This window comes from Lutra lutra, chromosome 6 (genome assembly GCF_902655055.1).
Source record: "Lutra lutra chromosome 6, mLutLut1.2, whole genome shotgun sequence".
Lineage (NCBI taxonomy): Eukaryota > Metazoa > Chordata > Mammalia > Carnivora > Mustelidae > Lutra > Lutra lutra.
In genome coordinates, this window is record NC_062283.1 from 124,361,842 (window position 1) to 124,375,974 (window position 14,133).

Below are 14,133 nucleotides of genomic sequence, written 5' to 3' on the forward strand. Positions count from 1 at the left end.
TGTTATTGAGGCCTGAGAAAAAGAGAAACTTCTGCTGCTTGAAGTTCATTGCAGTTAGTTCAATGGAGAAATGCAATTAATGAAGGAAGCAAAAATCGAAAATTGTAACATGAAGGAAAGAATACTTCTCTATAGATAAAACATGTTTTAAAGTACAATCTGGAAGAAGGTTTCAAGTTAGAAGGTAGATGAGATTTTTATTTGAAGATGTTTAGTCCAATAATTTTCTAATTGAAAAAAGAATTGTAACTTGCATGGTGGAAATTACAGTTAATTTTCTAAATTAGTGAATGTGTGGAAATACTGTCGTTCCTTTCTTGCCATTTAATAAATCCTTTATTCCTTGGCACCAGAATCTTTAGAAGAATATTTATAAACCTCAAATATACTGAGACTATGGCATTTTTTTCTCGAGGTTTTAATATACTTAGTCTTTTGTACAAATGTCTTTATGTTCCATTCTTGAAAAATTTGTGAATCTCATTCAAATTATATATTTCTAGTGCTATAATTTCTTCAGTTCTATAAATATAAGGGATATTTATAGAAAAATCTCTCAGATGAAAGTACATGAAACTTTTTGTATGTAAATTTATAGCTCTGAACATGAAATACTGCTTTACCATTTTTAAATCTTCTAGCACCTCATTTATTTTTTGTATATAAACATTTCTTTTGTTTTTTTTTAATAAAAAAATTTTGTAAGGCTTAACCTTTAGACCGTGTGTCATAGTGAGATTATATTCTCTTTCATATTTAAGAGGTTTTTGAACTGTTACTGGTAAATATGAAGAGAAAACATATGAAATTAAGGATAATGTCATATATTAATATAAGGTAAATATATTTTGCTAATATTCTTTGAACATGGACAACTTTAAAACTATTTTTGAAAAACAAAAACATTTTCCTCTGTCTTTGGTAATTTAGTTGCAATTAATTCTCCTTTATGGAATCAAAATTTTGGATACAGTATTTGTATATTTTTACTTGACTATAGTATTTAACACTGAGAAATAATATTTTTATAAATGAGTAGTTTGAAGGTCTCTTTTTGCCCTTGAATAAAATTACCAACTCAAAAGTTTGAAGAATTTAGAAAATCATATGATTTATTTCCCCACAACATTCAAGATGGTTATATCTGATGACTTGGGCTAAATCAAATATTTGTTGCACTGGTGTGATCAACAAATAGTCTCAATATTTTTAAAAATTAACATATAATGTATTATTTGCCCCGGGGTACAGGTGTATGAATCGTCAGGTTTACATACTTCACAGCACTCACCATAGCACATACCCTCCCCAATATCCGTAACCCAACCACCCTCTCCACACCCCCCTCCCCCCAGTAACCGTCAGTTTATTTTGTAAGATTAATAGTCTTTTATGGTTTGTCCCCCTCCCAATCCCATCTTGTTTCATTTTTTTCCTTCCCTACCCCCTCAAACCCCCCACTCTGCCTCTCAAATTCCTCTTATCAGGGAGATATGTTTTTTTTATTATGATCCTTTCTGTAGTGTCAAAATCAGTTTTGAAATCAAATTCAAAGAACGAATCAAAGACAAAAAAACATTAACTCATCAATTTCCATTTTTACTATAATTTGGCAATAAATGTGTCATTTGGTTAGTTAATACTTAAAATGAGTCCAAAAATTACAGAAGGAATTTGGGTTTTCTAATTGGAATCTCAAATCTCCATATGCAATGATTTTCTTTCAGTTAGAGCTCAGTGTTAAAACCAAGGAGTAATTACTCTCTTGATACATGTGGTATCCTATTGCCCTTGTCACTTTGTGTCCTAGTCATATGATTTACCTAGGCTGTGTTTTTATGCACAATTAGTCTATAAGTTTTCTGCTAAAAACAAGATAAAACAACCCCAAAACAAAGAATGTAGGGATTTAATTCTCTAAAATAACCTTCTGCATACTTACTATAAAAGCCTAGTTTGGTTGAAATTCAGCTCTCTTGAATTTCTATGGACCTGCATGGCCTTCTAAAACAATTAGGGAAAGGAAAACCTTTCTTGACTGAAGCAGATGAAGCGAATAAACAACTGTGTTGATATTATGTGAGGATTATTAGTCACATTCTCCAATGCTTTCACACTCTGTCTCCACATAGTTTCATAATGAAATCCAAATTCCCTAGCTTAGCAGATGAGGCACGTCAGGATGCCCCTGTCTACCATTATAGTTCAATTTTTTGTTTTTCCCCAATTTGTACCTTTATTCTAGTCAAACTAAATTACTTCCAATTTTCCAAGGTCTTTTGGCTTTTTCAAATCTTCTTCCATTTGACTTAAACAAATCTTGACCATTTTTCTGTCTGGCAAACTCCTTCTAGTCATTTTATTTTTTTTTATTTATTTATTTTTTAATTTAAATTTTATTATTTTTTTAAACATATAATATATTTTTATCCCCAGGGGTACAGGTCTGTGAATCGCCAGGTTTACACACTTCACAGCACTCACCATAGCACATACCCTCCCCAATGTCCATAACCCCACCCCCCTCTCCCAACCCTCCTCCCCCCATCAACCCTCAGTTTGTTTTGTGAGATTAAGAGTCACTTATGGTTTGTCTCCCTCCCAATCCCATCTTGTTTCATTTACTCTTCTCCTACCCCTTAACCCCCCATGTTGCATCTTCTCTCCCTCATATCAGGGAGATCATATGATAGTCATTTTAGACTGTTGTCATTCAAGACTAGGTATCAACTTGCCCAGAAAGCTTTCCTTAATCAATAGATGTAATGGATGTGTGTACAGGACACAGCTAATTCCAGAAGCTGGTGTTGGGTATTCATTTCTTATTCCAGTGGAAAAATCTATGATGTGCATCTTACTTTTTTTTTTTTTTTCCACTTAGGTGATTTCAGGTACCATCATCATTTCAAAAACATTTCCTACTCCTTTGAGAAAGTTAGGAAGGCATTTTGTCCATTTTAAACCACATCAATTATTAAGTCTGGATACCTTTTCTCTGTGAAGCCTATGCACATCTCCATTCTCCCTTAGCACACTATTTTATTGATACTGGTTTCTCTGTGTGGGTGCCTCTCTCCCTATGAGACTCTCAGTTCCTGTAGGACAAAGACATAGCATTATTGGTTTGTATCTCCAGGGTCCCAAAGGGATGATCTATCTCTATCATCTATTTACTTATTTATATTTTCCTTCTATCTATTCAGATTAATAATGAAGTTGATGCCAGGAAACGATTTAGAAAAGTATATCATAAAGAATAAAAAAGAACTATGTTTCTATATAGTTCAAATGAACTGTGTTTATAAAATAAATTCTTATGGATTTATTAGAAGTGACCCATTTTTATTTATTATGGTAAGTCCAATTCTTGGACTCAATTCTTTTTTATTTTTCTTAAGGAAAGACTTTATTTAGTTGAACTCTATAGTTCATTTAACACATTACTTAATTTATTAAAATTAACCATAAAATATTCCCAGATTTATCACAGGATATGCATGAGGACATATAAAATTCAGTTTATTTATACTTACAATTGTGACTTTAATTACATTTGTTAAATTTTAAAAGTAGGTAAATATTTGTGATCATTCATTTACTCAATACTGAATTGAGAACTGAACATGCAAGGAATTATATTTTGCACATTGAATGTAAGCAATGATACATTATTCATAATCCTGGCCCAAATATTCTTTGCTATCTCTCTTCTGTTCTCTTTCTCTATTCTCTTGCTTCTTTCTTTAGGCTATAGTATTACAGGATTAGAAAAAAATGAAATTTCCCATCTTTATCTAAATAGGCTGCCAGATACAATATTGATGACTATAACTTTTTTATATTTTTGATAATTAGGGGTAGTGTAAGAAAGTATCATTTTTAAATGAAGAAAGGTTAAAACTGAAAGCAGAAGAAAATGCTGAAATACATGGCCCCTGAAGCTTCAAAAACCATAAATTGCATTCCTTTCAGATAACCACAAGATGGTGTATTACAGTTTTGATAATACTTCGTGGTTTTTATTTGATGCAAATATTAATACATCAAAGATACATTGCTTTTCATTTATTTGAACTTTTAAAATAAGTAGGTATTTATTTTTCTGGTTTTTCCAAAATATAACTTGACCATTTGGAAAGATCCTCAAAATGTTTTTCCATTCTGAATGTGTCTGAAAAAGTAACTAATCAATACTTATATTTTGTAATTGATTTTCTTCTTGCCTTCCTGTTCCCTGATTTAAAAAATATTAGTATTTAAGTTTCATTCAGTAACAATCCAAGAAACTATTATACATCTGAGACAATTGTCAGTGAATTTCAGGTCATGTGGATTTGCTTCAAAGGTCCTATTTCCCCTCGCTAAATCTACTTAAACTGAAGAAAGTTACTTAAGATACAAAGTTTTGTTTTCTCTGATCATATGTATGATAATATGCTGGTTTTAGAATTTGAAGTGATAGTAATTATTTTAATTTTAACTAAACTATTTTATGACTGAATTATGGTTCAATTAATGTTTAAAATCATTCACCATTTCTTAAATATTTTAACGTGTCCTCTTTTTTAAGATGTACATATTTCTGACTTCTGATTTCCAGAAAGAATAATAATGTAACTTACACAATTTAATTTTTTGTCTGATTTATATACAGAAATATTTTCTTTCCCTGCAATTGAAAATGGATTTGCTTGTAAAAATGGTTTTTATTGAACAGTTTGAACAAGAATCTCTGAGTTTCCTGACAGACTTAGCAGCAAACATATTCTTTCTTATTACTTAAGTTTTAACAATATTTAGTCAAAATGTCCGAGAATTAGAAAAATAGACAATTTATTGCTCAGATATTGAATTTGTATTGATTTGAACTTTCCTTTAAGATGATTGAAGTACATTTTAAGAACTACTTGGTATTGTTGTTTTTCAGGATGTAGTACATTTTAGTCAATGTTGTTATTTGTATTATAGAACGCTGGTATGTCAAAGTCCAAATAATCTCTAAATAATGATGTTTTTCCAGACACTGAAAGTTAAAAAAAAAAATTTTGAAGGGCACATAGAATGCTCTTCAATCTATAGTTGAATAACAAATATAGAAGGAAGCTGTAACTCAAACTAGAAGGACCAGCTAATGAAAATAGTACAATTTAGAGGAAAACAAAGAAAAAGTCAGAGTGGGTTAATTTAATGCTGTAAGACTAGGGATCCTGGGTGAAAGATACTTAAAAGGAAAACACTTTTCAAAGCTGGTTGGATCTGTATTTCGTGGAACCAGAAAGAATGAAAACAGGTTGTCACTTTCCGAATGCTAAAGAATTTGTTCTATCAGGAGCAATGCTTTTTAAAAGAGACCATTTATTGGACAAGGCATAGGAAGGCAAACATGGTTATAAATCATCAGTAAAGATTTTATTTCAATATTTACCTTTTGCAAGTAATGCCTATCAACAAACCACAGAACAGCTGTGCTTTGGAAAGTTAACTGCATTTAGCTTTTTAGAAGTTAGAAGTTCTATTTACAGTATAATAAATTAGCCACAAAGCATGTGGCTATTCGAAATTAAAAGTTGAAAATAGACTTTAGACAAATAGTCCATTTTGTATTATTTTTATGTTACTGCCTTTGTCTAAGAGCAGAGTGTCCCTTAATTTCTACAAATGACCTATATAAGAATTACCTGGATGGTTTTTAAAAATGTTTTTAAATATAAATATCAAATCAGACTTAAAAGTGAGATGCTAATCTTTTTTTTTTTTTTTATTTTTTCAGCATAACAGTATTCATTATTTTTGCACCACACCCAGTGCTCCATGCAATCCGTGCCCTCTACAATACCCACCACCTGGTGCCCCCAACCTCCCACCCCCCACCCCTTCAAAATTCTCAGATCGTTTTTCAGAGTCCATAGTCTCTCATGGTTCACCTCCCCTTCCAATTTCCCTCAACTCCCTTCTCCTCTCCATCTCCCCTTGTCCTCCATGCTATTTGTTATGCTCCACAAATAAGTGAAACGTGAAATGCTAATCTTTATGTTATTCACTAATCTAGTTCCAAATCACCTAAGGATTTTTAAGTCATTAGTTAGTGATTAAGCCAGTCTCTATTTATGCACATAAATGATGTTTTAAAATTAAGATTGTAGCTGAATGGATAATAATTTTACTACCTTATTTTTATAAATGACTTAAGAGTTTCTAAAGAATACCATCTCGTTTGAATACAAAGTTACCCCGAGAACGATGCGAATATCATTATCCATATTGTGCACATTAGGATAAGTGTCTCAAGGGTCAAGTGTTTCCCAAAGTCAAAGATGTCTACTTTCACACTTTCGGAGCTATAGCATATTGCACAGAATGGATGTGGAATATTTAACTATTTTTCCTGATTATTTTTCTTCTTGAAGTTGCATCGATGCAATATGTAGAGTGAGAGTTTGAATTAGATAAACAGATTGTGGGCTTTAATCTTAAGCACTGTCTAGTTATTTCACTTTCCCAGACAATTATGCATGAGTTTTAGAATTAAAAAAAAAAAAAAAAAAAGATTTGGGCTCCTTTCTCAACTTTGTTCAACTTTGGATAAAATGACTTAACCTTTCTATACATCTCTTAATATAAACAAATACTTGGGTTATGAATACCCCATAAAGGAAGATAGTTAACATACATTGAGTCTTCTGCACATGTCTGGTGTGTAGTAAGCAGCTATTGCTAGAATATACTTATTATTCATAAAGCTGATGCATTTTAACTGCTGGATCTTAAAAAGAGAGAGCTTTCCTGGAATTCAACATTAGATATGTGGATGTTATATGTTTTGTTGAAAATTGTATCATTATGACTGCTAGCAAGAAAGTGATGATTAACATTGCTTTTTCTTAAAATGCATTTCATAGCCGTATTGACTAAAGTGGTGTTGAATCTTGTCAGACCTTATTCATTGATTTTTCGAGCTTAAGTAGAGGAAGTGTAAAAATGTATAATGATGCTTCATTTTTCTCTGACTCACTGTATTTGCTAAATGCAATATAAAGAAATTCAGTAAACCGTTTCTGTAAGAGTCAAGGTTTCTGAGAATATTTTCATCTTTCGTTACGTTTATCATTGTAAAATAACCCCTCCTAAAGCATAGGATGCTTTGTCATTTTATTCATTAAAAAATGTATTTCTTTTTGCCCCATATTTTTTTGTCTGATTTATTACTTACTATTCAAAAATTAACATTGATTAAGAACAGAGTCCAGGTAAAAGGTTCCACTGAAATTCAAGTCAGTGTTCAGGAGGCGGGCTGATATAATAAAAGCATTCATAGAATGTTAGGAGGACAGCACTCTTCTTTGAGCTCTGATACCAGTTATATGCATAACCTTGGGTCGATAATGTGACTTCTTGAGTTTGAGTTTCTCTAGCTGTAAAATTAAAGTGATGATGTATTAAGATCACGGCCAAACCTGATGGTAAAAGGTCCCGTCTGACAGTGCGCAGCTAATCTAAATAACATTTTTTTTCCCCAAAATGAGAGCCTCTCTGGAACTGAGTATCAAGATCAAAGATGCTATATACATTTTTGACATGAGTGTCTTAACTAGTCATTTTCCATCTCTCATTGCTTCACTGTTACATTCATATAGCCTGAGGTCAATTTATGCTTCTGATGTATAGCTCTTTGATATTTTAAATTTGATATTTTAAAAATCTTGTCATTTAAAAAGAGTATAAATCAAAAGGAATATGTCATATTAAATGACAAGTATTTTCCTCATTTAATACAGGAATATTTATATAAAATATCACTGATTATGTTCTATATACTTTTATGCCATTTTAGTTATTATTTAGTTGATTTAGTTATTATGTAATGTGGGATAATTTTATGCGGGGATCCACAGTGACTGTTCCAATTTGTCTTTATGACATGTGACTTTGAATTCTTGGTCAAATGGCCTAAGGCTTCAGAAATTAATTAGAAAAGTATGTGAGAATGGACTGACTATCCATACTCAGTTAACAATTTAAAGGACAAACACAAAATAAGTTTAGTTAATATATGCTAGTGTATGTTAGAATATTGAGCTACAATCTGATAAGGTAGCTTGAAGATGTTTTGGTGGGATTTCCAATAGGAACTATATGCAAAAATGGTTGGAAATTATCCTGAATGGATATTGGAGTCTCATTTAGTTCATTTTATACTATCAAAGAATAGAATAGCAAGACATTTAAAATAGTTTCCTCCTTAAAATATAAATACACAGTGCATAATATCTTATCATTATTTTGCCTTTGGGGGATAAATGACTACATATATTCAACATGGAAGTGACAAGCTTCAGAGTTTAAAAATTCAAATTGGTTATTTTTCATCAGTTTCTGTTTTTTCAAAGAGACATCACTAAATATAAAGATCTTAACTTAAAAATGTAGTTTATGCCAGTGTTCAATGTGGAACATATTTACACCTAGATTTGTACTTTTTAAAAAATCATGTGCTTTGCCAAGTGCTGTCACATCATGTGATCATATAAACACATCTATAAATTAGAAAGTTAAGCTATTAAGAATAAATTATCCTATACACCAATAATGATATTCTTGAGAACATTTTCCTGTGGATTATGTTGTTGTCTTATTATACTCAAAATAAAAATACAGCTTTGTTTTAAAAAAAGGTAAATATAGCCAAATCTATACTTTTAAGTTTTCCAGACCTTCATCATTTCTAGAATTAGCGATGTGTAAATACAGGTTGCCTCATTAAATATAGTAAATTTGATAATGAGTTTTACTAATTTAAATGCAATTATACATGCTAACAGCTCAAAGATTTAAATTTTCATTTTCAGGAATCTTCTATATGGTTAGTGCCACCCTACCATCCAGACACTGTTTAGTAAACTTTTGAAACTTACTAAAAGAGGTTTTTAATAATGGTTAGTATCTTTGTGCCTTTCTTTTTTCTTTTTGTAGTCTGTTATATTAATGTGGAGAAACATTTTTGTGGTTGTTTTCACCCTAAGAAACTTACCTTATTTAATGACACAACTTGTGGTTTTCCATTCTTAAGGAAAAGTGACTTGAAAAAAAAAGCAACATAGTTTCTTTTTCTTTCTCCCACCCCCCCTTCCTCCCTGCTTTGCCTTTGCCTGACTTCCTCCCTCCATCCCATATTCCCTCCTTCATTTCTTCGCTTTCTGTTGCTCTCATTTGTTTTTATTCTTTCTTCTGCTCTCCTTTCTCCTTTCCTCCGCCCTCTTCCCCCTCCACCCGCTCCTGCTTTTCCTTCTTTTTTATTACAAGTCAGGAGACTCCTGCTAAGTGTCCTTGGGTTTTTCAAAGCCTTATTTCACAGTTCAACAAAGAGTCGTTTTTTCAAAATTCCAATTATTATATGAAGTAGGAAAGACATTGTCTCTTGAATGACAACATTAGAACTTTATTTAAAAGTTAGACATAGTAATTTTCTGGCCACACACAGCACAGAGAAACAACTATAATCCACAAGTGTATCTATAGTTTCAACTTTAGATTCTTAACATAGATTACAATATGCAATTTGCATTGTAAAGCTTAAAAAAAGTAAAGAACATGTATTTGCCTGGTGTCACAAATGAACAGTACTTTATAATATCATTAAATTGTTTAAATTTCCCATGTTGTTGTTAAACTCTTGCTTGGGTCTTAAGGTTTTCACGGTTTTGTGAAGGATTAGAAATAATTCTACATGTGAAAAGAGAACCTGTGGTCTCCCAGTGACTTTATTAGTAACCTAAAATAAAACTATTTCTTAGGTAAATGGACAGTGATATATCAAAAGAGAACTGGCAAAATTCAGCTCATTCAGAGAAAAAAAATGTAATAAAAGTAGTAATTTGACATTAAATAACCAAAGCTATTGTTTGGTTGATTAAAGGCTGTTTGATTAAAATGTTCACTTTCTAATAGCTTTGTAGAATAGACAAAACCTAAAACGGTAATGGTGGGGTTACATGTTTATAATTTCCAGAGTTTCTAAATTTGTAAATATAATCCATTTAAGACAATTTAATTTATAAAAGATGAAAGTATTGTGATCTTTGATGTAGGTTTCTTACCTACATTTTATATTATGCAGCATTATAAATGTTATACAATATATAAAATTATCTAAAAAGAACTTTATATGACTTTATTTGTAGTGTGAAGTTAATTGTAGGGTACTAAGTTCAGTTTACTCTTGAACTTACTAGAAATAAAATTGAGTCATTTCATCTTTGGATGCATATATATAAGACTTTTTATCCATAAGAAATCAGTTGTGTAGGCCAGTCTCTTAGTATGGACAAAAAAATTAATTAATATATCTATGCCATTATTTTTTGAAACTAATTATATTCAAAACGTCTACAAATCGAATTTGCCAAGAAGAGGGTGTGATCAATTATTTAACATACAGGACATTTATTCATTTTAAATGAAGGCTTATTTCAAACAATTCAACGTTATTCACATCCTGTAACATTTTAAAGTGTCAATGGCATCAAGTTCTGACCTTGTTATATTATCTAATCAATTCTTCTGTTAAATGTTTCAACAGAGAGCCAAGACTAAGTTACCTCAAGACTATGTATTCTTCCCCCTTTTGGAGTCAGATTTTTCCATTTCTACAGTGTTGTCATCATCACCATCTTCATCATCATTATCATCATGTTCTTAATAAGTACATCTAATAGTAGGTATTAAGCAATGAGAAACACTGTGTCCATATACTGGCTGTCAGGTGTCATATAAATCCTTTAATAGAAATATAGTTCATGAACTTCTGAACTGTATAATTTAACACATTATAAATAATGCATGGCAGTAACTGAAGTTAATGGGGAATTTATGTGTAGCATTTAATCATCACCCATTATAAGTACTAATAAATTAATATCTTTACTAATTTAATATTATTAAACAAATACCAAAAGTTTTACCTTGATTAGTCAGGTCTCTTGAATACATGCATTTTACCGAGCCTCTGAAAAAACTTTCTTAAGCAATTGAATTAAACGGATTGTTAAGTAAGAATTCAAATATTAGGGTCATGTGTAGCTATAGTTAAAATCTAGTCAAAGTTTAAAGAATACACGTGTGTTCAGTCAGTGCCATGAAAACTTGATTTCTGCTCTTTACAATTTAGTGACAGGGATACATTGAAGTCCCTGAGGCCAGATAGAAAAAATTGATAATAAGTGCAAAATACTAAAGGGACAAAACCAAATTGAGTGAAAATAATGAACCTGGTCAGCTGGAAAGTGATTTCTGAATAAGTTAAAAAGTGAATCATGTCCTGAGGTAAAGGGGTAAAGTTGGATTGATAAGAAGGATGAAAGAACTCTGCAGGCTCCTAGAGCAGGGAAAAGCAAAGGAGAAAAACCCTGGAGGTCCAAGCAGAGAAAGAGTGTGTGTATAGAAAAAAGAAATGGGGAGGGTGAAGAGGAAGGAGGAAAGCTAAATCAGAGAAGATATAATGGGGGTGGGGGAACAGATTTAGATTTTACTTGTTTCTTAGACAAAGAAATGCTATTAATGACAAGTTAAAAATAGATTTTTCTGGTGTCTGTGAGCCTTTTGGAAAGGAATATCCCAGATAGAGAGTTGAGAAGACCACTAAGGAAACTGTTCAGGAACCCATAAAAGAGAAATGAGGATAAGGCCAGGAATGGACAAGAAGATGCAAAGACAGGGTCAAAAATTACAAAATTGGGTTATCAGGATATCTTACTGGCATCTCAGGTATGAACTGTAGAAAGTGGCTTTCCTTTTCTCTGAATCAGTTTTCTGTCACAGAGATGCTTACTTTAACTCAAAGTATTATTTTGAGTGTCACAGAAGATTATGCATGCAAAATATTAAAAAATAAACCACTTATATGTTATTAAATATTATTTGGAATTAGACTAAGCTGATAAACGATAAAGCAGCAACACCTAAAGCAAAAAATAAGTCTATACATGCTAATTTGATTAGGTTTATTTCATTATGTTTTCATATCTCCTTTTGGAATTGTGTAAATTTTTCATATTTGTTCACATTTTTGGTCATTGTCCACATTTTTAGTTCTTGCACAGAAAGAGCCTAAAGTCTCAGCCCATCTGAATTGCAACTACAATATGCAACTGGTTCATGAATCTGATTTATATGTAACTAACACACGTGTATCTCAATTAGTTGGGGAAGAAGACTAATAAATATTTTGTCTCACATATATGACTCTGTAATAGGAATCGTGAGGAATGTGTAATAATGAGCCCCAGATACACAGAATTTCTAACAAATCTATTGCCAATGAAATGGGAATTAAAAAAAATATTTATAGGGTCATTTTTTTCTTGATGGGATAAATTATTTGCCAGCTTTCAGTTATCAAGCTGATGTTGACCAAAAAAAGTTAATATCTGTTCATGTACTTTTAATGTGCTACAGCTTGTCATTTCATGATTAAATCATATTTGTTTGTAATCATCATCAATAGTTTTATAGGCACAATACCACAAAGATATACTGAATACCAGAAATTTTCCATGTTTTTATGTCTAAATGTGTGAGTACTATTTTTGTTCTGTTTTGAGATGCACAATGAAGAATCCATGTTTAAAGAAAATTTTCATATGTCATGTTGTGATCTAAAAAAGTAGGATATTTCTTCTAATCTGTTAAAAGATCAAGAATGGATTTCTGCTTGATTTGTGTATATGTGTTTGTATTTAAATTTTAAGGTAGATCTATATTTTATGATGTTAATCAATTTTAATCTGAAAATCCTATTCAACATAGACATATTCTATGCATTCCTTGTTGGCAGTTTATATCACTATCAGGTGGAGATTTTCTTTAAACTAGCCCACTTTACTAAGATACATTAATGATCACGCATTGTATGTTATAAGTGCAACAACCGCTATCACTTCTATAATGAAAGTTTTCAAACCTTCAAGGCTCCTATGTTGACAAGTCTCTTGAAAGTGATTTTCATATTGTTGCTGAGCAGTTGCAGCTGATCTGTTTTGTAACATCTCATTCTCTGTGTTATTCTTAGAGGTCCTTCTGTAGCGCCATGGTGGAAGAGCTGAGAATGTCCCTGAAGTGTCAGCGTCGGTTGAAACACAAGCCACAGGCCCCGGTTATTGTGAAAACAGAAGAAGTCATCAACATGCACACATTTAACGACAGAAGGTTGCCAGGTAAAGAAACCATGGCATAAAGCTGGGAGGCCCAACACCCAAGCACAAACTGTCGTCTTTTTTTTTTTCCAAACAATTTAGCGAGAATGTTTCCTGTGGAAATATGCAACCTGTGCAAAATAAAATGAGTTACCTCATGCCGCTGTGTCTATGAACTAGAGACTCTGTGATCCTAGCAGTTGCAATGATCAGACTTGATTTACAAGCATCATGGATCAACCAAGTTACACTGGGTTACACTGTTTATCCTGGGTTCCTCCCTTCTTTTGAGTGAATGTTACATGCGCATTTTGTGGCTGGTTTCAAATGCAGTCCAGTGAGAAATTACAGGTTCCTTTTGAAGTCCAACTGTTGCCAGGAGGTGGAATATCAATGCCCCAAGGGTACCCGGTTAAAAAAAAAAAATCATTAAGCATAAAAATACTTGGAATCAGCAAAAACTGTAGTGTTAGAAGAAACAGTACAGTCTTCTGACACCCAGATAATAGAGGTGGTGATGTTCCTAGCTCCCAGCTACTCAGTATAATGATCATCTGAATAGACGATATGTTTTTATAGGATGTGAAAAAAAATGTAATGCAAAACAAATCTGAATTTCATGGCAAGTGGAATATAAAGCAAATATTCATCAGTGTTTTTCTTTCTTTCTTTCTTTCTTTTGACAGTCTGTGTCACTGATTAAGAGAGAAATGTCAATTACTAAGGCAATAATGTTTTTTTCTTAAATTTACTAAGGCAGGAGATTTAACATACAACTCTACCAGATCCCTACCTATCCCTTTACACCTTTTCCCCAACCCCGTCCCAAGAATAAAAAAGCAACAGTTGGTTCAGAGATTCTGAATTAAAAAGGATGATGTTTTGCAATCTTTGTTGTAAGTTGTAAAGAGGGCTGAGTATCGATGGTTATGTGGAAGACTGAAGC

General features: G+C 32.0%; 1 protein-coding gene across 4 annotated transcripts in view; it reads left to right on the plus strand.

Annotated features, from left to right (window-relative positions):
• GRIK2 (glutamate ionotropic receptor kainate type subunit 2) overlaps nt 1-13,600 on the plus strand; it is a 639,603-nt gene extending 626,003 nt beyond the window's left edge. The window contains exons 17-18 of one of the 4 annotated variants that reach the window (XM_047734793.1): nt 8,847-8,933; nt 13,064-13,136. In XM_047734793.1, the coding sequence (XP_047590749.1) occupies nt 8,847-8,894 (48 nt within the window). In that variant the 3' untranslated portion in view covers nt 8,895-8,933; nt 13,064-13,136. Of the gene's footprint in view, nt 1-8,846; nt 8,934-10,576; nt 10,716-13,063 lie in introns of all 4 variants that reach the window. The other 3 variants (XM_047734792.1, XM_047734791.1, XM_047734790.1) reach the window with 3 other exon arrangements.
• The last annotated feature ends 533 nt before the right edge of the window (nt 13,601-14,133 follow it).